General features: G+C 33.7%; 1 protein-coding gene across 1 annotated transcript; it reads left to right on the top strand.

Moving 5' to 3' along the window:
* The first annotated feature begins 13199 nt into the window (after positions 1-13199).
* Positions 13200-19773, top strand: LOC129871452 (E3 ubiquitin-protein ligase RING1-like). Its single transcript, XM_055946361.1, has 2 exons — positions 13200-14209; positions 19449-19773. The coding sequence occupies exon 1, from the start codon at positions 13271-13273 to the stop codon at positions 14207-14209; it is 939 nt and encodes a 312-aa protein (XP_055802336.1). The 5' UTR covers positions 13200-13270; the 3' UTR covers positions 19449-19773.
* Positions 19774-25112: the final 5339 nt, after the last annotated feature.

Consider the following 25112-nt stretch of genomic DNA (forward strand, 5'->3'; position numbering starts at 1 on the left):
ATGCACATTCAATATTAGAGAGCATATGTGTCAGTTTAAATCAAATTAAAGGGAACGTTTATGTACTATGCCTTTTAAAAAAAGCTATTTCTGAATTTTTAACCTTCTAACATTAACATTCTCAATATATAACAATACTATGATAAATTTGTTATGTATTAAAAGTGAATTATCCATGCAATATAAGTGTATTATAAATGTTTTAGAATGTATTATACTTGTTTGGTAATAAATTGACAGAATATATATAAATATATTAAAGTGTGTGATGAATATATTATTCATGAATAAAAATTGTATTATAAATTATTTTCTGCAATATGTATTAAAACTATATTATAAGTGTGCAGTGGAGGACCTTCGCAAGAAAGATAGATATAGGATATATTCGACTAGCTCTTGCTACGGAATTCAGTTATTGCTATAGATGGTAATATTTTCTTAATATAATATATCTATGTAAGTTTCCCAATATACAATTAGCTAACTTCTATTATAAAAATATAGCCCAAAACTTACATGATAAATCTTTAATCAAAAATACAATAACACATTCTTGGTAAGAAAAATGTTTTTATTTGTCATTTAGGTAGCCAAGTTTTTAATTCTCAGTTGTGTAGCCATTAATTTCGTACACCAATTTTTAAAAACACCTATATACAATATTATATGATATTATACGAAAGTTAAATTCATAGCTTCTGGGGTTCCATTCTTACCTCATAAAGGTGAAACCCACGGATTATGGGAGATCGAAATGGAGGTTTCTAAGAAGAAATCTCATAATCTACCAGAAAATTGTCCAAAAGTATTTGAAAAGAATTAAGGATACTTTGACTCATTATTCTTTATTAAATGAGAAAGGACAATAATTAAATACCAGTGCTTTGGAGAGCAAAATTAAATATCATCCCGAAATTAAAATAATCCATGCAAAAACTTCCTTTTCAAATTTACCCATAATATCATTATATAAAGTTACTTAAACACAATCTAAAAATAATTTACCAATTTATTCCATTAGGATTTCTATTTAGGGATTTCTACAGACTACAGATATGCATGATAGTTTATCAATTTCATTTATTTACCATTATCGTCATCCATCACATTATTGGTCATCGTCCATTATTGTTGTCGACTATTATCAACTATGTGCCATCACACATAATTATTATTAGTATTCGTCACTATTACTAGCCACCCTTTACAATCAATATCACTAACCACCATTACCATAATAATTACGACTCATTATATATAGTCATCGGGTTATATATCGACAATCACCACCATTATTCACCGCTTTAGCTTGTTCACTCGCGGCAATTATTTCTTCGTATTCAACCTCAACTTCTTCAATTCCCCTAATTTTCTTTAATGCAACTTTATCGCGGATGACTTAAGCCTATAATTTTTTCTTCGGAAAAGGGCCTAAAATGTCATTGAACTATTGAAAATGATACAAAAATGCCCCTCATCCATCTATTGGGCCTAAAATGCCCTTGACATCCACCTTTAGGTCCAAAAATGACATTTTCTTTAACGGAAAAGGACATTTTAGGCCCAATATATGGATAAGGGACATTTTTGTACCATTTTCAATAGTTCGAGGGTATTTTAGGCCCTTTTCCATAATTAAATTTTTTTAAAATAAATTTTGTTTTATAATTAATTTTAAATAATTAAATTGTAACCAATAGGTGACCGCTACACGTTTAAAAAAATTATTCGAATTATTTAATTAAAGTTCTATTAAATAAATTTTTATTTATAATTAATTTTAAATAATTAAATTGTAACCAATAGATGACCACCACGTGTTTTAAAAAATTATTCAATTTATTTAATTAAAATTTTGTTAAATAAATTTTGACATTTTCTTTAACGTAATTTTAATTAAATAATTTGAATAATTTTCTTAAACACGTGGCGGTCATCTATTGGTTACAATTTAATTATTTAAAATTAATTATAAAACAAAATTTATTTAACAAAATTTTAATTACAAAAAAGGGTCTAAAATGCTCTCGAACTATTTGAAAATGGTAGAAAAATATCCCTCATCCATATATTGGGCCTAAAATGTCCTTTTACATTAAAGTAAAGGTCATTTTCGGACCGAAAGGTGGATGTCAAGGATATTTTAGGCCCAATAGATGGATGAAAAATATTTTATACCATTTCTAATAGTTCAAGGGCATTTTAGATCGTTTTTGTTTTTTCTTTACTTCATCATATTCTCAACCAACAACCAATTTTCTTACTCCTTACCATTTGCTTCAACTCTATTGTACAATTTCTTGATAGGTATGCATCTGTAAAAGAGTGGAGGCTACTATTCCTTAAAAAGAAGGTGGAAATTTTAAGGCGTTAAATATTTTGCTACCATAGTGCCAAAAACATCAGCTTTTCACAAGAGGCAGTTGAGAAAGTATACGTCTTAAATCCTGAATACCAAAAAAATGTTTTGGAGCTGTGTTAAGTGTTTTCTATTGTTTTGCTCTCTTTTTCTTATATCTTGTTTTGGTTTCTTTGAGATGAGAAAAGAAACTAAAATCCATAGAATGTAGACGTTCACGGTTAACTATAAAACTTCCAAATCATGTTTCTTGTGAAGGAAAAAAAAATGTCACAGTTCAAGTCCAGCAATTCCCAGCAAATTAATCAATTTGTCAAACGAACCCATAAAGCAACACATAGTTTAGACATCAAAACCCAACTTCATAATATACTTTCTCTGCACAAAGTGCCAATTCACGGAGTCATGTCATGTTTCACTTTCTTTTCATGTTCTTTTTTCTCAACCTATGAATACTTGTATGTCTAATAATGTGTGTGATACTTGTAAAACCACTGCTATGTGTGATATCAATGTTATACAGAGTTACAGACTCATCCCCCATCTGTAAATGCTTCTCATTCAGATAATAAAGGAGTCTGTTCTCACTCTAATTCTATCTACTAATTGTTCTTCTCATGAATTGTGTAGACTCTTTGTGGCATAACAGATTGGGACATGTTCCTTTTGTGAAAATAAGGGGAATGGCTTCTACACCAGCCCATTTTGCACCTAAACAACCATTCTTGTGCCAAATCTGTCCCATGACAAGGCAAACCAGATCACCATTTCGACAAAAGTCTGTTAGTAAACTGTATTGTAAATATTAAAACCAGTAACAACAAGTAAAGGTAATAAAATACAGAATCTGGAAAAGTTAATGCAGAAACAGAATCAAGCCCACTGAATGCACAGTGTGTCCTTAAGAAATTATTCCCCTCAAAGTACCCGAGGTTTTGGAAGTTTTCCTCCCAGGATAGAACGATTTACTCACCAAAGTAGAGGTACTGCAAATCTTTGATGACTTCGAACCACTTGATGGCTGTATTTCACACGAGTTTAGGAAGTGCAGAAAGAAGAAGAAGATTGTATATTCAGTATTTCGTATGGAACATTCTGAAGATTTACAGATATATATAGACTGTTTATACCTTTTCAGAAAAGGCACCTGTTGGGAAAAGGTTTGCCTGTTGAGAAGGTTTGCAACTTTTCGGACAAGGTTGCAACCATTCAAAAATCGGTTGGAAAAAACGGAGGGAAATTTTAAATTAATCCGGGAAGAAACGGGTCGCGGGTCGCGGGTCAGGATTTTTTCCACTTAATTAATTAAATAAATAATATTAATTAATTGAAAATTTAAAGAAAATTGGTCCAAAAAGATTATCAATCAATCATATCAATTGACCAAATCCAAATCCAAATCCAAATCCAAATCCAAATCCGAAGCCGAAGCCGAAGCCGAAGCCGAAGCCGTAGCCGAAGCCGAAGCCGAAGCCGAGCCGAGCCGAGCGAGCGACGACGACGACGGCGCGAGGGGAGACCCTCTTCTTGACCCTTTAGCAACATGAAGGAGTGCTTCTATTTTTAAATAGGAGACTTTTCATTTCCACCACCTATGTGGGACCAAAGCTTATTTAATAAAATAAGAGAGAACATATCATTTCCTCTCCACTTCTTTTTCCCTCAATTTCCCATTCAACCTATCAATTAAACCCAGCAATCCCCCACATGAATGGGGAATGTCTACAAGATAAAGGAATGCACGGATAAGTGTGTGATATACAAGCGAAAATTAATTGCATCTGGATAAGTAGGTTTCCCTTTGAACTTTCCATAGTGAACTTATATAGGATATACTCGATCAATCGGTAGATGCGATATCTTTGAACCGTCGAACTTTGTTGTATAACTAGACAACATAAGTCACACAATCAATCATCAACCATCTATGGTTCTCACGGTTGTGTTCGTTTCAGCCATGAACACCGCCTGGTTTCGTGAATGCATAGAGAATGGGCCTTTACTGTCATTCCCCTTGAAGCGGCTTATACTTCACATTCACATAGGTGATTTCTAAACGTGTAGTCCTATAGACACACTATCTAGTTATTTTCCGTCAGATTTAGATAATCATTAAAAAACCTTTAAAGCTTTATTAACTCATTAAAAGCCTTAAGGTTTTATCCTTTGTTTCTGAACATTGTCATCATCACGAGAATGGGTTGAGTTATTTGACAATGTTGAACCGTCAATCATAACTTTGTTTGATCTCTTTGAACCTAGTTCTTGGGATCTCCAGTCTACTAGGTAGAGTTACCGCCATGTTGACTTGTCCTTGGCCTTAACCCCATTCCCCTCGATGATCTTTCAACAGCCTCTCTAGATAAGCCTTTTGTTAGTGGATCCGATATATTATCTCTTGACTTTACGTAGTCAATAGTGATAACACCACTAGAGAGTAGTTGTCTAACAGTATTGTGTCGCCGTCGAATGTGACGCGATTTTCCATTATACATAACATTTCCTGCCCTCCCTATTGTCGCTTGGCTATCACAATGTATACATATGGGTGCCAAAGGTTTGGGCCAAAATGGAATATCTTCCAAAAAATTTCGAAGCCATTCAGCTTCTTCACCAGCCTTGTCTAAAGCTATAAATTCAGACTCCATTGTAGAGCGGGCGATGCATGTCTGTTTTGATGATTTCCAAGACACTGCTCCTCCACTAACGGTGAAAACATATCCACTTGTGGATTTAACTTCAGATGATCCGGTGATCCAGTTTGCATCACTATATCCCTCAATTACTACGGGATATTTATTATAATGCAAAGCATAGTTTTGGGTGTGTTTCAAATACCCCAAGACTCGTTTCATTGCCATCCAATGAGTTTGATTAGGATTATTCATGAATCGACTCAACTTGCTAATAGCACATGCTATATCTGGTCGTGTACAATTCATAATATACATCAAACTTCCCAAAACTCGTGCATAGTCCAATTGTGAGTCACTTTTACCTTCATTCTTTTGAAGTGCAAAACTTACATCAATTGGAGTTTTTGCAACATTGAAATTTAAATATTTAAACTTATCAAGTATATTTTCTATATAATGTGATTGTGATAATGCTAGATCTTGTGGAGTTTTATGGATCCTAATTCCTAAGATTAAGTCAGCAACCCCTAAGTCTTTCATGTCAAATTTGCTAGCAAGCATACGCTTCGTAGCATTTATATTGGCAATGTCTTTACTCATTATCAACATGTCATCAACATATAAACAAACAATGACTTCATGATTTGGAGTATTTTTAATGTAAACACATTTGTCACACTCATTAATCTTAAATCCATTTGCCAACATTGTTTGGTCAAATTTTGCATGCCATTGTTTAGGTGCTTGTTTAAGTCCATAAAGTGACTTAACAAGTTTGCACACTTTCCTTTCTTTACCTGGAACTATGAAACCCTCAGGTTGTTCCATGTAAATTTCTTCCTCCAATTCTCCATTTAAGAAAGCCGTCTTAACATCCATTTGATGAATTTCAAGACCATATACAGCTGCAAGTGCCACTAACACCCGAATAGATGTTATTCTTGTTACCGGCGAGTATGTGTCAAAGTAATCAAGACCTTCTTTTTGTCTATAACCTTTGACCACAAGTCTTGCCTTATATTTATCAATAGTGCCATCAGCTTTCATTTTCCTTTTAAATATCCATTTTGATCCTAAAGGTTTATTTCCAGGAGGAAGATCAACCAATTCCCATGTATGGTTATTCAAAATTGATTGAATCTCACTATTGATTGCCTCTTTCCAAAATGCTGAATCAGAAGAAGACATTGCAGCTTTAAATGTTTGAGGCTCATTTTCAAGCAAGAATGTCACAAAATCTGGTCCAAAGGAAGTAGATATGTTTTGACGTTTGCTACGCCTTGGATCCTCTTCGGATGGTTTACTTTCCTTTTGAACTTCTCTTGGTCGTTTAGATCTTTCACTTGAGGATTCACTTTTAGTTTTATACGGATAAATATTTTCAAAAAATTCAGCATTGTCTGATTCAATTACCGTATTAACATTAATTTCAGGATTGTCCGATTTGTGAACCAAAAATCGACAAGCTTTGCTATTTGTAGCATAGCCAATAAAAACACAATCCACGGTCTTTGGTCCGATTTTTACCCTTTTGGGCAAAGGAACTTGGACCTTTGCTAAACACCCCCACACTTTGAAGTATTTCAAGTTGGGTTTTCTTCCTTTCCATAGTTCATATGGAATAGTTTGTGTTTTGCTGTGGGGTACTCTGTTGAGTATTCGATTAGCTGTAAGGATAGCTTCCCCCCACAAGTTCTGCGGTAAACCGGAACTTATTAATAAAGCATTCATCATTTCTTTTAATGTTCGGTTTTTCCTTTCCGCAACTCCATTTGATTGAGGTGTGTAGGGGGCAGTAGTTTGATGAATAATTCCATATTCTAAACATATCTTTTCAAAAGGAGATTCGTATTCTCCACCCCTATCACTTCTAATCATTTTTATCTTTTTATTCAATTGATTTTCTACTTCGTTCTTGTATTGCTTAAATGCATCAATTGCTTCATCCTTACTATTAAGCAAATATACATAACAATATCGAGTGCAATCGTCAATAAAAGTTATAAAATACTTCTTTCCACCACGAGTTGGTGTAGACTTCATATCACAAATGTCTGTGTGAATCAATTCTAAGGGATTAGAATTCCGTTCAATAGATTTATAAGGATGCTTAGCATACTTAGATTCAACACATACTTGACATTTTGATTTATTGCAATCAAAGTTAGGCAATATATTTAAATTAATCAGTTTTCGCAAGGTTTTATGATTGACATGTCCTAAACGTGAATGCCATAAATTATTTGACTCAAGTAAGTAAGAAGAAGCTTGAACTTTATTATCATCAACAACCATTACATTTAGTTTGAAAAGACCCTCAGTGAGGTAGCCTTTTCCTAGATACATTTCATTCTTACTGACAACTACTTTGTCTGAAACTAGAACACACTTGAATCCATTCTTGATAAGAAGGCCGGCAGACATCAAATTCTTTCGCATTTCTGGAACATGATACACTTTGTTCAGCGTCACCACCTTGCCGGATGTCATTTTCAGAAAAACTCTCCCATATCCTTCAATCTTTGCAGTTGCAGAATTTCCCATATAGATCGTCGCATCAGGTGCTGCAGGGGAATAAGTAGAGAATGCTTCTCGGACTGCACACACATGCGAAGTAGCTCCTGAATCAAGCCACCATTCTTTGGGATTACCTACTAGGTTGCATTCTGATAGCATTGCACACAGATCATCAATAGCTTCTTTATTTTCCACCATATTGGCTTGTCCCTTTCTCTTGTCCTTTTTCGGAAGACGACAATCTGGAGCTTTGTGTCCAACTTTCCCACAATTATAACAATTGCCCTTGAACTTTTTCTTGTTCTGCTCCTGATTCTTTCCAAAAGGTTGCTTCCTTTTCTTATTCTTTGGAGCAGCATCTTCAACGATGTTCGCTCCCATAATTGCTGAATTTCCACGCAACTTCTTTTCTGCTGTTTTGTTATCTTCCTCAATCTTGAGACGAATCACAAGATCTTCCAACTTCATTTCCTTACGTTTGTGCTTTAGATAATTTTTGAAATCTCTCCACGAAGGAGGCAATTTTTCTATCATCGCAACCACTTGAAATGCTTCATTAACTACCATGCCTTCAGCAATAAGGTCATGAAAAATAAGTTGTAGTTCTTGAACTTGGGTTCCAACAGTTCTGCTATCTATCATTTTATAGTCTAGGAACTTAGCAACCACAAATTTTTTCAAGCATGCGTCTTCAGTCTTGTACTTCTTCTCAAGTGGATCCCATAATTCTTTAGAAGTTTTCACAGCACTATAGACATTGTACAAATCATCATCCAAAGCACTTAGGATGTAGCCCTTGCATAGAAAATCTGCCTGTGTCCATGCCTCAGTAATCATAAATTTTTCATTGGCCGGCATATCAACAGCGGGCACAGGAGGATCTTCGTTAGTGAACTTCTGCATACCAAGAGTGGTAAGCCAAAAGAACACCCTTTGCTGCCATCCTTTGAAGTTGGCTCCAGAAAATTTTCCTGGTTTTTCTGCCGGTGGCACAGAAGTGCGGCTTGTTGCAGCAACAGTCGCAGAAGTAGTAGCAGTATCACTTGTCATTTCTTTTCACTGTCAAAATAGACAAACTGTCTTAATATTTCAGAATATCAGACCTTTTACAAAAACAACGACGAAGTTTTTATACTCTTCAAATCGTTGTACAAGTATGAACTTTAATATTCCAATGAAGTTTTTATACTCTTCAAATCAGAATATTTATTTCATACGGAGTAGAAAACCACACAGGTTTTAGTCTCCAAAGACAGAATACAGTTTGGTTAGAAAACAATAATAATATAATTTCCTTAAGATTGTTAGTAAACTGTATTGTAAATATTAAAACCAGTAACAACAAGTAAAGGTAATAAAATACAGAATCTGGAAAAGTTAATGCAGAAATAGAATCGAGCCCACTGAATGCACAGTGTGTCCTTAAGGAAATTATTCCCCTCAAAGTACCCGAGGTTTTGGAATTTTTCCTCCCAGGATAGAACGATTTACTCACCAAAGTAGAGGTACTGCAAATCTTTGATGACTTCGAACCACTTGATGGCTGTATTTCACACGAGTTTAGGAAGTGCAGAAAGAAGAAGAAGATTGTATATTCAGTATTTCGTATGGAACATTCTGAAGATTTACAGATATATATAGACTGTTTATACCTTTTCAGAAAAGGCACCTGTTGGGAAAAGGTTTGCCTGTTGAGAAGGTTTGCAACTTTTCGGACAAGGTTGCAACCATTCAAAAATCGGTTGGAAAAAACGGAGGGAAATTTTAAATTAATCCGGGAAGAAACGGGTCGCGGGTCAGGATTTTTTCCACTTAATTAATTAAATAATCAATTGACCAAATCCAAATCCAAATCCAAATCCAAATCCGAATCCGAAGCCGAAGCCGAAGCCGAAGCCGTAGCCGAAGCCGAAGCCGAGCCGAGCCGAGCGAGCGACGACGACGACGGCGCGAGGGGAGACCCTCTTCTTAACCCTTTAGCAACATGAAGGAGTGCTTCTATTTTTAAATAGGAGACTTTTCATTTCCACCACCTATGTGGGACCAAAGCTTATTTAATAAAATAAGAGAGAACATATCATTTCCTCTCCACTTCTTTTTCCCTCAATTTCCCATTCAACCTATCAATTAAACCCAACAAAGTCCATATCCTCTACCAAATTGTTTGACCTCCTGCACACATTTGGGAACCACACCACTTACCTACATATGACAACCACTAATATTTTGTGACCATGGTGGATGACTATAGAGGTCCACTTGGACACAGTTGATGAGTTGCAAAAGCAATATTCTCCAAATCTTGAAAGCCTTTGTACAAATGGTAGAAAATCAGTTCCAAATCTCTATTAAAACCATGAGGTCAGACAATGGTTTGGAGTTCACCAGCCATGAAGTTTTGATCTTTTATTAGTCCAAAGGAAACATACATCAAAAAACATGCCCCTATGTACCACAACAAAATAGTGTAGTAGAAAGAAAACACAAATATTTGTTGGAAACAGCAAGGGAACTGTTGTACCAATCCAAACTCCCTCTAAAGTATTGGGGAGAGTTCATTTTAACTGCTTCCTATTTGATTAACAGACTACCATCCATTATTCTCAGCACAAATGTCCTCATGAACTCCTTCACCAAAAACAACCCACTTACTCACACCTCAAGAGCTTTGGGTGCCTGTGTTATCCAACTATACTCAAGACACATAAAGAAAAGTTGGAACCTAGAACTAATCCCCATATCTTCATAGGATATCCCTTTGGCACCAAAGGATACAAGGTACTTGATCTGGCAACCAAGAGGATACATGTCTCCAGGGATGTTCAATTCTATGAAAATGTTTTTCCTTTTGCTTATTCACCAGATCATTCTTCTTTTCCTTCTGTATTGAAAAATATTAATTCAAGGTCCACATTTATGTTTCATGTAGATAACACTTTAGATGAATATCAATGGCGAACCGAGAACACTCCACCTTCTGTTACTGCTCTTCTTGTGTCTATAGAGCAAATTGACACTTCACCTTGCACTTCACACACTGCCAGTCCTACCAATGATGCTCCTTTACTTGCTGATCAAAGTTTATCATCCCATCAACCTCATCAATCATCCTTTCCTGATCAGACCTTACCACCATCCACTTCTAGTAGCCACTAAGACATACCTGCACCTAAGAGACCCTCTAGAATCCACAATACCCCATCTCATTTGAAGGAATTTGTCTATTCTCTTGCCCTTCTGAAAGACCAGGTCTAAGAACCTTCTCCATCTCTCAGTGCCCTTTTCACCAACACTGGACAAATTCCCGTTACCTCACTGGATCCTGATAGCCAGCAGGTTATGCAAAACATTTCTCATGATAAAGAACCTGATTCCTATGAGGAAGCAACTATGAATCCTGCATGGCAAGCAACCATGACACAGGTATTTCAGGCTTTATATGCTAACAAAACTTGGATTTAGTTAATCTACCAGCAGGAAAGAAGGCAATAGGTTATAGGTGTGTTTACAAGATCAAACACAAAGCAAATGGAATTTGTAGAGAGGTTCAAGGATAGGTTGGTGATCAAAGGATACACTCACCAAGTAGGAATTGACTACACTGAAACATTTTCACCAATGATCATCTTGACCACTTTGAGGATTTTAATCAGTGCGGCTGTCAAACAAGGATGGAAGCTTTATCAACTAGATGTCAATAATGCATTACTCCATTGAAACTTGCATGAAGAAGTCTACCTGAATGCTCCTCAAGATTTGCAGGTAGATGCTCCAAGACTAGTGTGCAGACTCAAAAAGTCTTTGTATGGCTTAAAACAGGCAAGTAGACAATGGTATGATAAGCTACTCATTGATCCTATTTATTATAGGAAATTGGTGGGGAAACTCAACTTCCTCACTAATATCAGATTGGATATAGCATGCAGTGTTCAACACTTAATTCATGCAAACTTTGGATTAGCTATCAACAGCTGTATTTAATTAGTTAGAATGGTCAAGTCAGTTAGTTAGTTTGGAAGGAAGGGTATTTTCGTCATTTTCTATAACTAATTAGCTAGTCTATGTTGTGTGTGTATATCTTAGAGCCTGACTTATTTTTATTATCTTAGCTTAAAACCATATGTTTATAAGTAGTTTTTTTAATTTACCCAAACACTAAAAAAAGTGTTTAAAGTTATTTTGACTTAAAATCACTTAAAATAAAACGATTCAAATAGACTCTTAGAGCCTGTTTGGATTGGCTTAAAAAAGATAGTTTTTAAGTTAAAAATAAAAAGTCAAACTTAAATGACTTTTAAATCAAAAAATAAAAATCAGGGAGGCCTACTTTTGGTTTTTAACTAATTTTAATTCATTTTTAAGTTATTTTAAGTTATTTTATATTTGCCAAACATTTTAAAAAGTCAAAAAAACTTATTAAAAATAGATTTGACTAACTTTTAAGCCCAATCCAAACGGGCCTGCCTAGACTTGTAATAGCTTAGATTCTGCAATAATCCGTCGGCCTAAGGCTCACTATGAGAACTGACGCTTTCTAACTTTCTATAAGGACAGACAGTCACTTGATTATTGTAAGGAGAGGAGCACCGCCCCTACTTCAATTAAAGCTCACCCCCATCCCTTTTTTTTCCCTCTAAAGCCCCTCGCTCCACTCATTTTTGAACTTCTAATCAAACGCGAAAGATATCTTCTTTCAATTCTCTCTTCGAGCTTCAATGGAAGCTCAATTCAGCTCATCAATGGAGCTTTCTCTTGATTTAATCCCCAACTCAACTGTACTTCATACATAAAGAAGATTATAAGCTGAAGTTACAGTTTGGAGGTTCGATTCTTACCTCAAATAGGTGAAAATCCACGGATTATGGGGGATCGGCAGCCTCCTATCCTTCTAAATCGGAGAAGAAATCTCATAATTCTCTATTTCGTGAACCAAATGATCCTTTACAACTCGTTTGGATGGTTATTTGTATTCTATGATATTGTTATTTTATATGTAATAAATAAATATTTGTTTTGAACATTTACTAGTATTTTAAAACTTTTTTCACTATCCTTATTATTTCTTAATATGTCCTATTTCAAGGTTAAGCTTATAATTTTTCCCGGTACAAATTTTTTTTTTTTAGAGAATTATAATCTATATACATCAAGTAAGTGAGTAACTCACAAAGTGATTACTAGCGACGGTGCTTGTGGATATCAATTAAGAATGATGTTGGCTAATAATAAAATATTGTTAGTAGTTAATACTGATAGTAATTGATAATAAAAGTCAATAAAGTCAGTTGATAGCTGTGTTGGATGATAGTGATAATTAATAGTGATGGTGAATCATAACGATGATTGGCGATATATAGCATAGTGATTGAAGGTGGTAATTGGTGATTATTATGATAATGATGATCAATGATAATGATTGTAAATGTTAGTTAGTGATTGTACTAATTGTGGCTTAATGTTGATGTTTGCGGATGGTAAGTGATGGTACGCAATTGATAATAATGAATGACAATATTTATAGTTGATAACGGTAAGATATATTTGTGTTGAAGTATTAACGATGGATATATATTTACATAATTTTGCATAATCTAACGAAATATTTGACCTTTTTTTTGTAAATAAAAATTATATTAGGTTGATTTGTAATTTTCCTACTCTTATAACCTCTCAATATTATATATAATAAATATATTTTTTTGACTCTTCAACCGCCCTATATTCTTTCATTTCCATTTTCTTCTGAGAATCAAAAATGTCTTCTGCCGGAATCACCGTTGCTGACGGCGGCGCAGCGCTGTATTTCTGCCACAAATGCAGTCACACCGTCACCATCACCCCTTCTCCGACCGGCGATCTCTTCTGCCCTACTTGCAACAGTGATTTCGTTGAAGAATGCGAAGAGCCGGACTCTGAACCGGAAGTGTTTCCGAGCTTCCCGGACCCGGCCTTGTTGAGTAGTATACTCATGGGTTCTCGTTCGTATTCTGATTCTACCACCGGTTCTCGTGTTTTCCCGTACCCTGCTATTTTCAACTCAGCCCAAAACCCTAGACAATCGTCCTTCGGGTCTGATGGTTTCAACCCATTTGATTTTCTTCAGACCCATTTAGCTTCTCGAAGAGCTAATGGGGTTAGTTTTGAATTCGTCATCGATGGGGGTAACGGGGGTAGTGGGTTACAGTTACCGGCGAATATAGGGGACTATTTCATCGGACCCGGGTTTGAGGAATTAATCCAGAATTTAGCGGAAAATGATCCGAATCGATACGGCACGCCGCCGGCGTCCAAATCAGCAGTGGAGGGGCTCCCGAGCATTAAAGTTGATGAGGAATTGATGCGTTCTGAACTGGCACAGTGTGCTGTTTGTAAGGATGATTTTGAGATGGGGTTAGATGTGAAACAGATGCCTTGTAAACATGTTTATCATAAGGATTGTATTGTCCCGTGGCTTGAGTTGCACAATTCTTGCCCAGTTTGTCGATATGAGTTGCCAACGGATGATTCTGAGTACGAGAATAGGCAAAGAGACAATGATGGGGACTCGAGCGGGGGTGGTTCTGCTTCTGGAAGTGGGGCAACAGGGAGAAGGTTTACTACAATATCATTGCCATGGCCTTTGGGGAGTTTTGGATCATCATCTAGCCAGGGAGGATCAGAGTCTCGTGAGCAGCAGAACAGGGAGTCAAATTAGGTAGAGATATACAAACTATAATCTTCTTAAATATTTGATTGTTCAGTTCATTTGATTCAATTTATACACTTGACTTGCTGATCAAAGCTATAATTGTACTTTTTGTTCATCAATTTTTATGACTATCTATTATTTTGTGTAGTTTGTTTGTACTATTATTTTGTTGTATTACTTATTGTGTTCCTAGTTGTTGTTTTGTTGTCTACTGTACTTTAATTCAGTGTTTTGGATGGCGAAAGGCGACAAGGGTCTGCGTCGTCAGTGCCTTTTTGAAGTGTGGCGCCAATTAATACCAAAAAATAAAAATATTTAATTGCATATATAAATAATCAAAATCTCAATATCAATAACATATTAGCAAATATTGCAAGTCAAAAATTGAAAATAGATTGTAGATACTAAAAGTCTAGAACTTGAATGAGAAAAAAACAGAATAAAAGTCAAAACAGTGAAAGGAAAAACAAACAAAGGTAGAAGTAACTTTGAAGTCTGAAGAAGAAGGAAAAAGAAACACAGGAAGAAGAAAAGAAGAAATACATCATAAGTAGAGTGCAATTGTGCAAATTTGGAAAGAAAATCCTAAAATCACATTTCAACTTGTAAAACCCTAAATTGGGCGCCTTTTTTAATAAGAAAAAACAAAAGGCAACGCCTTGTCGCCTCTCGCCTTTCCGCCCATTGTCGACGTGGCGTCACCTTTTGAAGACCACCTCGCCTCTCGCCATTGGCGACAAGGCGATCGCCTTTCACAACACTACTTTAATTATGTCTTTTCCTAGACTGTTTTGCCTTGAACCGGGGATCTATCGTAAATAGCCTCTCCACCTCACCTCTGAGGTAGAGGTAAGGTTTGCTTACACTCTACCCTCCCCAGACCTCTTTGTGTGGGACTACACTGGATATGTTGTTGTTGTACTTGCTGATCAAAGCTGAGGTTTATACCCTTGACTTTAGGAGTTGATATACCCAAAGTTCTGGTAAATTTAAGGAACTCTAGACTAGGAAGTGGCTAAACTGTAGTTCTTTATTTTACTAGGTAGTTGAAATGTCCCTAACTCTGTTCATTAGACATTTGAATCAATCAGCTGTGCCTAATTCCGAAACAGTTGGGTTCAGTTAGATGTGCTGGCTCTATTTAGGTCCACTTCTATGTTTTATGTTTACAGTGTATAGCCGGTCCTTACGTGAACCCACTGAGCCATTTGCTATAAATATGACCTAGAAGACTGATTCATATTTTAGGTTCATTGGAGATGTGTTTAACAACGGTGCTGTTTCTTTAGATTTATATTTTCACTAGTCTTCGAACACGTATCTTAATAGTTACTCACATAATTTTTTGTTGATGTATACAAATCAAGAAGTTGTTGCCGAATGAAAGTTACACCTGTATGAATTGTAGAGTGATTCAATCGTCATATCTCACCCTTATGATCATTTTAATTTCATGAAATACTTCTGCAAAAGAAGTACATACCAATTAGTTGTAATAGAGATACTTAATAGTTACTAAAATTAGAAAATTGGAGGTATACAAATCATAATTGGTCGTACAAGTACTCATTACTTATTCAAAACTATGAATTCTTTAATTGGTGAATTAAGTAGAAGAATATTAATTGTGAATTTTGCTCATTTATAACATAATCAACTTTTTTGTGCTTCACTTGCATAGCTTAAACTAAACACCGAATAATTCAAGTCAAATCGAGAAATAAGATATTTAAAAGGTCTCGTGTTCAATACAAACTACTAATAAATACAGCATGAAGCTATATTTTTTTTCTTAAACTATAAATTATTGTAGTTTGGCAATGAATCGGAATAACATGTTACATGTGCCTGTTAAACATCTTTTATTTTTAATTTTAGCCAAAATTACTAATAGGTTCACTTTTAAAGAATTTAGGATAGCAGTGTAATTAGTTTTGAAATATCCATGACGCCACTCTTAAAACAAAAGTAAAAATAAAAAGAAAGATAGTTTTATAATAATTTAAATTGATATTGTGTTGTGCTTAGTTCTCTGGTAACGAAATTATTGTATAAACAAATATAAACAATAATTCTATATGTCTATTCCATATTACAGAAATTAGCTAAACTAAAAGAACACTAAGTTTGCCGCTTATAAATACTGAAAAAGGAATAAAATTACTTGATTTTTAACTTTTACAACAGAAAACAAGACTATAAATTTTAATATAGACTCTAATTCCTTCTCTTGACCAACTTCATACCCTAGTGATTTGCTCACATAGATGAAGGGATTTGATTAGAAGGATGAATGATATTAGATGAACTCTATTTGTAAATGAAAAATTACATTGTATGTTCACTGAAAAAGCATATAAGAAAATGAAAAGCCAAGCGTGAATGTTAACTCTATTCATAAGATGTATTTTCCACATTAATTGAATACATTTACCATCCTCTTTAGTTTTTACTATATACTCCATAGATGCACATACACACACATTCCACAATATATATTTAATCCTCTCATTTATTGTCCAAAATGTTTATATTTAATGAAGTAGCCTAAATTGTGAATATATAATGTGTAAATTACATTTTTGTATAGGAATATTATAGGAATAGTTTTTATTAAGGGGCAAAGTGGTCTTTCAACTTTTAACTTTGGGGCGTCCCTCTTATAGAAATGTATGATGATGATGATATGATTAGTCCCATATATGCATGTATGTTATGTATAGACCAACTAAGAGAAAATAGTCAAATGTCCCCCAAACCTATTACCTGATTTTCAACTGCACACCAATACTTCATGGGGTCCCTATTATCCCCTGAAGTATTTTAAACAGAGATATTGATACCCTTAAAACGTCACCCCCAAATCTTTGTTGCCTAGTGTAATACACGCATCTATTTTTCAGAATCAACAAAATTAAAAAAAAAATCATCACCAACATCCATCAATTTTGATGCATTTCATTTTTTCTCCATCATTCTTGCACTTCATCACCATTCTATTCATCTTCCTAACTCATCCCATTTTTTCTCCATTGTTCCCGGATCTCATATCTCCTCCAATCCACCTTCACCCCCATCATCCTCCACCTTTCTTCTGTCTTTCCGATCACCTATTTGCACAAACCCAATTATCATTGTTGAATTCGATAAAATTGACATGGATGTTGAATTTTTCTATGATGGTATTTTGGTGCCATTATTGTCTTTGAAGGTAGTTCTACACTTGTTGGTTCTCCAATTGCCCCCCTTGATGAATATGAAAATGAAATTTTTCTTGCCAAATCTCAAATTCTAATACCCACTTTCAGTTCCTGTGAAGAAACTCCGGTTGCTACTATAATCGAAAAGGTTTCTCCGGCAAAAGCTGCAATTTCGTGTTTCGATGTTGGATCAGAAAAATTTTCCGTCGAGGTGAAGAAATGAAAGAATTCTCTTTTTCTTTCTTTTGGTTATGTTGCCTATTTTTAGGGGAAAATTTTGAAGGTCTTGGTATGAAAAAGTATATTGTGGATTAGAAGTAAAAGAATGAGAAGATAAATTATTGTATATGTGCTTGCCATGGCAAAATTGTAATGGCAACTTACAATTGCAGAGGTGTAATTTGTAAATGAGGGATGGGGTTAGAGTTAGACAGAGAGAGAGAGAGAGAATGTGATTACAGTTAATTAAATTCATTTATTAATTATATAGTATCCGATTAAGAAATGACAGTTGTCAAATTAATTAATTTTGACTTGTTTATTTGCCTCACACTTGCCTCAAGGAAAGTGAACACACTTGCTATGCCACATCTGCATTTAAGGGTGTCAATATCTCTGTTTAAATTACTTCAGGGGGGTCATAGGACCCCGGTGAAGTATTGGTTTGTAGTTGAGAATCGGGTAATAGGTTGGGGGGATGGCTATTTTCTCGACCAACTAATAAAGTTATCAACATATGTAGATATGTCAAGTGAGCGCAGCTACTATAAGTTACTGATACAAACTTTCTCACTCCACATGTGGAATTTTGAACTGCATAATTACTTGTGGAATGTCTGTAGATAACGTTCAATGGCAGAACTAGTAATTAATTTAGGCTTGAAACAAGGGGCTGAATCTTTAAAATAGGACAAAACATTGGAAAGAGGAGTTATCCCGGTAATTTCATACCGTCCGAAGAAGATTGAGTTTCCCATGTATTTCCAAGGTTATTGATGGTAGAGTTATTGCAACTTAAGCCTTTGTTGAGCTCTTAGATGCGAGATTGTACATCTTGTTTGTCATCTTCATTTTGTACACCTGCTGGTATTTGGTTTATGATGTTTTCTAATGATATTTCACCATTGAACTCTGAAGTTCTATATTTGCTCAAGGGATCAAATAGGCAGGTTGAGCTAGATTTGGGTGGGTTAAGCTGGTTGAATCAATAAACAAATTGGTTGGGCTTATTGACACTTTGAGATTTTCTTATTGTTATAGTATCTCTAAGGGTATGGTTGAATAGATTGAATACAGCTGGAGTATACAAGAGAGGTCCAAACTAAGAATATAAACAAGCTCTTTCCTAGTAGACTCTTGTTCAACAGAACTTCTGTAGGTAACGGGATAAGGGAATAGGCAGAACAGTTTGGCGTTTTGTACAAACCTCAGTTGAAAGCTAGTTTCCAATGGAAATGAACTCGTTAAATTCAAACTCGAATAATTTAATCATATTTGGGTCTCCCTTTCAATTTTAACGATTCCATGAACGATGTTACTCCATTACTCTGCTGATCTCCCTTCTGTGGATGCTTTTGAAAAGTAGTTGAAATTGTATCATTAGATTGTAAATAGTCCAAAAGTATAATGTCTTCGATAAAGTAGTTCCACTTCTTGCTAGATTCCATAGCCATTAGGGTGAAATAGGACATACTTTTGCACCTTCTTGATGTACCTATTCGTACCACTGCACCTACATAGTACTGTAAAGCATCAATGTAGTATTTTCTCTGATCAAAAGAAATGGTATAACTTCTTGATCTTTGTCTTGTAATTAATTAGGTAATATTTCATGCTCTTTATTGGAACTTCTGTTTGAGGTCCTATATTGTGTTGATCATTCACTTCAACTGTCAACTCCGTTGCTGATGTCCACAGATCTTACAAATTTGTATTTAAATTTTGTATATCCAAACATGGCATACCACTTTGAAATGTATTTTGTGTATCATATTCCTGGGAAATCCTTGTCGAGTTTGACCATTAATGATTTCTCTGTTTTACAGGTTAATGGTTACTTGGTATCCTTGCTTGCAGCTTGTATCATGCATACAGAGTTGGAGGAATTGTTGGGTAGATAATGAGAAAATGCTACAAAGGTAAAGGATTAGGTTTCATCTCTTAAAGTAGATACAAGGTTTACACAAACCTCAGATAGTATTACAAGATTTTTGTCTGAACATTTTGCGTCAGATGTCCAAAGTTGTCCAAAGTTTTCGTTTATGCTTCATCAATCGCGAATTCTGCGAATTGTTTTGATCTTTGTGCAGTTGATCTGACATTGTTGTTTTGATTGATCTCTGTGCTGCTAGTTGATGAATTTCTTAGCCACATATTTTTCTCATCAAAAAGCCTTTGATGCTAGTGGTTGGAGTAGGTGGAAAATGAATGCGTTGGACTTAGGGGGTGTTTGGATTGATTTTTGTAAAGTGACTTATAAGCTAAAAACCAAAAGCCATAAGTTGGGGACACCCAACTTGTGGCTTTTAGCTTTTTTTCTTACCTCTTTAGCCTTAAAGAAGTGCTTAAAAATATTTTTTGTGTGTGCCAAACACTTCTAAAACTTAAAAAAAAGCTTAAAAGTCAAAAGTCGCTTGAAATAAGTCGATCCAAACACAACTTAGTATCATTTACGCTATGAGCCTGAACTTTAGTGTTGTCTGCTAAATCCCTTCTAACTACGACGATGCTAGCAATTACTACCCTGTTGGTAAATTATTTTCGAATGTTTCTGCAACTCTCTACCCATAAAGCGTGGCTAGAAGCACAAACATAAAGAGAGAAAAAGAGTACTTTATATATCTTGCTCAAGCATTGCAATTGGGAGACCCAAGCCCATTTTTGCAGTGTAATTTACTATCTGGATATAAGATCTTTTAGTGAGATACACAGATGAATGGTAACGATAAAAGTGCACAACTTTGGCAGAAGCATATATGCAAAAGAACACCTCCTCACCCACTCCAGCCTCCATTTTATGGTAGCTGCCAGTCTCCTGGGTCTTGCTCTTTCCTGTAACTAATCCTTTCTCTTTTTCCCACACCTATTCGTTTGTTAAATTAACGTTCAATCAAGTGAGTGATAGTGGCTATTGTTTACTAATGTATCTGTGTAGCTATAAAATTAAAAAGTCACGCAAAGGATTTAGAGTATAAAAATAATCACTAGGCCAGTGAAGCCTGAGTAGGCACGAACGAAAAAGGAAAAGCCAAACATTTCAATCCAACAGGAATAAGCAACAACGAAATGAGAAGATAAGGTGCCTCGAATACCCTATTTTGAAAGGTGTATCGAAAGTTTAAAGTTCCCCTTTTATCGAGCGAATGCTTTCTAGCATGGAAGAAGTGGGCGTTATCATCGGTGTATATAAGTTAAATCATTATACAGTTGCTCACTTTCTAGAAATTTAGCCCAAAAAATAGGTAATGAAGGCCCACATAAATGGGCCCTTGTAATATATGCCCAAATTGTAATGGGATTTTTATTTTTTTTTAAAAAAAATGTCCGAGGAATGTAAGCAAAACCCTATTTTATATGGGCCCATTTATATATGGCCCTACAAATCATTGTTGTTCTGTTTAGGAATTAATTACAATATAATATGATTCACAGATCATAATCTCATTTACTTTTAAAAAATTCAACATTATCAACTCCCAAAAGAACATATCAATATCCTTACCAAAGATCTTGCATCGTCGTTTAGTGAATATTAATCATTATCATTATTGTGGTGGTTAGACTAAACTTAATAGTAAGTATTTTTGTTCTTCAATTTAGCTATTTAGTATGTCCACTTCAAATTTTGCAAGTCCCATAAGAAATAATGATTAATATGAATATTATATTATATTATAATATTTATATTAATTGATGTTTAGTTTTAGATCTTGAAAAATAATCTCGAGAATAAGTAAAAATATATTTTTTTTGATATGTTAAAATAACAAGTAAAAGTGAAAATTTATTTTTAAAATAGTGAACAAGTAAAAATGAACAAAGAAGTATTTAAAAATTTATGACTAAACTAATTCGAATTCGCATTAAAAAGCACATTAAGGAGATAAAATATTCTCTATTAAAAGGTTCTTCATTCTGAGGATTGTGGCATACACATTGTTTCAAGTAGTTATATCATTTTTTAATACCCAATTTTTAAAATTTTGTTTATTATTTATATACACACATGTGATATCATTTAGGGCAAAGTATATCCACTTTTGTTTAAAATTAAACTTGAGATATCTAATCAAAAATGACAAGGTACTAATCATTCCCTCTCATCAGAGGTAGAACTAGATCACTAGCTATGGCTTTGGACAAATAAAAAGCTTTTATTTAGATCTTATATGCAGGGGCGAATTTATGTGTAAATTTTGAGTTACAGAAACCCATGGTCATCCAACTAAATTTGATATATTACTTGTATAATTCTTAAAGAATATATTAATTATTAGCGAATGAAATCCATGCTTAAAGTAATGAGACAATTCATTAGTTTAAAGGCTTGTTTTCAACATCATGGTCTATAGCTCGAACCAGTCAATAAGATAGTCTGCCCATTAATTTTTATTTATTTGTAAAAAATATAAGACCTAACTAACATCACAATTCGCCCATTTAATTTTATTTTTGTAAAAAAATATCAATGGGCTTCGAGGGAAATTTTTAATTATAAAAAATCATGTAGGAGTATATTATATCTTTTTCACATAAATTATTTTTTTAATTTATTTAATTATCGTTATTTGAGTTTCTTATTTCATTTTTTGGCTTTCATTCTTTATTGTAAATTAAGAGAAATAAAAAAAACAAGTGAGAATCGAAAAAGAGAAAAGGTAAGAAAAAAATTAAAATAATTTTTTGCGACTATATTGTAGTTTAACTATTTTTCTCGGCTATTTTATAATTTTGTTTTTGTATCTACAAAAAATGTTGGTGCAGTTATAGTAAATTTTTACAATAAAACCAGTGAAAAAATAAATTGGATCATCAAAATAATAAATTCAAATTAGCCTTTGAATAAACAAAAAGTCTAAGAAAAAAACATGTGAAAAATATCAAATATATCCTTACATGGATTGTTTTCATTTATATTATTTTTTGCACTTACATTAAAGGAAAAGAGTATATGTAATTCATATGTGTAATAATAGGAGTATATATAAGTCACTTTTATGACGAGAGGTATATCAACTCTAAATCAGAAAGTTGAGAGATATATCATGCTCTCTTTCGGATAATTTTAGATCTTATCTTTAAAGTAATGGTGCACCCGTCTTCTTAAAATTCTGAATTCGCCTCTGCTTATATGTATGAACTATAAATATTAAGTTGTGAATCTAGCAACCAGAACAATAGATTTGAGGCAAATTTAAAATTCATAAAATTTAAACTCTGACTTCGCCTTTATCCGACTTCTCTAAAGTCCAAATGATAAAAATAATGAATTAATCTTTATTATATGATGACAATCAAGAAAGTGGAATTGTTTTTTTTTTCTTTTTGGGAAAAAGTGCTTAATCTAATGTGGAATATATGCACTCGTGTGCTTAATTTAAATTTAAATAATTGCATGGTAATCATAGAGTATTATCTTTTAAGCTGTATAAACACCGCATTACACGGAGACATTAGCCGCCCTTAAATAAAAGATTAATTAATTAATTAAATTAAAACAAGACAATTCATAAAGTAAATAGAATATGATTATTAATTTATTATTAAACATTTTTTAAAATTATGTTTGTGAAGAAACAATCATAGCATTTGTTATGCTGTTTAACAAATTGAAAATGATTGGAGAAAAAGTTATGTAGGGTATTATTCTTTGTTTTAATTAAGTTAATCAATTAAAATGCTATCAACATTAATTTATTTTTGTTTTTTAGTTCCTTTCAAACAATAATAATAGTTGTTTTGATAAAGTTTGTTTCTTTTATGTCGGTCAATTAAATCATTGAGACTTGAAGTGCAGCCTAAGGGTGTGTTTGATATCACAAAAATATTTTTCAAATTAAAATAAGTAAAAAAAATTATTTATATCTTCATGTTTGGTACATAAGTAATTTTAATTAATCAAACATGAAAAAATTTAAAAATACTTTTAGAATACGTAATTAAAAAATTTGATAGAAACACTTCATTTTTAAATGGAATTCTTTCGATATGATATCATTAGAACAGTAATAATAATAACAACATATTTAATATAATTTTATAAGTAAAATATAAACGATAGCATATACCAGACTTTAACGCTATCTATATGGGGGTCAAGAGTTTTCAGTAGACTCTCTCAAAAAAAATGTAATCGCAGTAAGATTATAAAAATAATGATAACAAAACAACAAGGTAAAAATAGTTATTTTTAAAAAAGGGAAAAAACTCAAATATGTCATCTAAATTTGAGAAAAGGTTCATCTATGACATTCGTTAAAAATTTGGCTCATTTATGTCATTTTCGTTTAAGAAAATACTCATTCATGTCATTATTTATAACTGAAATTACATAGATGAGCCAAACTTTTAACAGATAGCATAAATGAGCTTTTCTCAAAGTTCAATGACATATTTGAAACTTTTCCATTTAAAAAAAAAAAATAGTTAATGACGTGGCCGAATCATAATTGATCACGTGTATAAAATAGTTTTGCAAAATGAAAAATATTTTTAATTTACAAATAATGGCATGGATGAGCCTTTACTCAAACGAGAATGACATAAATGAACCAAACTTTTAACGGATGGTATAAATGAGTCTTTTCTCAAAATTTAATGTCATATTTGAGCCTTTTCCCTTTCCAAAAACAACATAATTTTGAAATGACTACAAGATACAAGATGAGATTTTTTATCATAGAAAAAAACACATTTTTTTTGGGTAAGTGAAAGACGAGGAAATGCGGATTCTTCCCCTTCCATTTTACTCAAGCCCTAGAAACGTCTGAGGCCTATGCTTTTGCTTTGGAGTTCGTGTTGGCGGGATTTTTTCTTCTTATTAATGGCATCAAACTTTAACACTATCTTTGTTAGATTGAAAGTGTAATCGAAGCAGAATTAGAAGGGAATAACGGTAACAAAATAGCAAAATGACAAAAAATTGTTATTTTAAAAGAAAAAAGAATGAACATAATTTTGAAATGCGTACCAAAACACGAGATTTATTTAATTTATTTTATAAAAGATATTTTTTTTTCTTATTATTAATGACATAAACAGAATTATGACGTCATTAACCATTAGTTGTTGCGCACGTGCTGTACGTATACTTTCCCTGTTTTTATATGTAACCGACTAACCGTATATAAGCTATGTGTACGTGTGAACCTTATAGTGGCAAATTACGTAATTTTCATGTTTTTTTGTGTCTAATTTGGGAAATGTAAATTACACGAGTCACCTCTGAGTACTGCACACTGTATACTGAGTCCATTAAAACAATTTCAGCAAAGACTGCTCCACGTGCTTTCAAGGCGCGTGTGTTCACGATTTACTTGTTTGCTCTTGCGTGGTAAATTGAGAGACAAAATGACCAAAATGTCCTTAATGTATATGAATTTTGGTTTCATTTTGATTCTTATTGGCGTTAGATACGTCTAATCATTCTTTTATTTTTAATCAGAGATCTTATATTTGTGCGTCTAATTATTTTTATTAGAAAGCATGGA

This window comes from Solanum dulcamara, chromosome 10, assembly GCF_947179165.1.
Source record: "Solanum dulcamara chromosome 10, daSolDulc1.2, whole genome shotgun sequence".
Classification (NCBI taxonomy): Eukaryota; Viridiplantae; Streptophyta; class Magnoliopsida; order Solanales; family Solanaceae; genus Solanum; species Solanum dulcamara.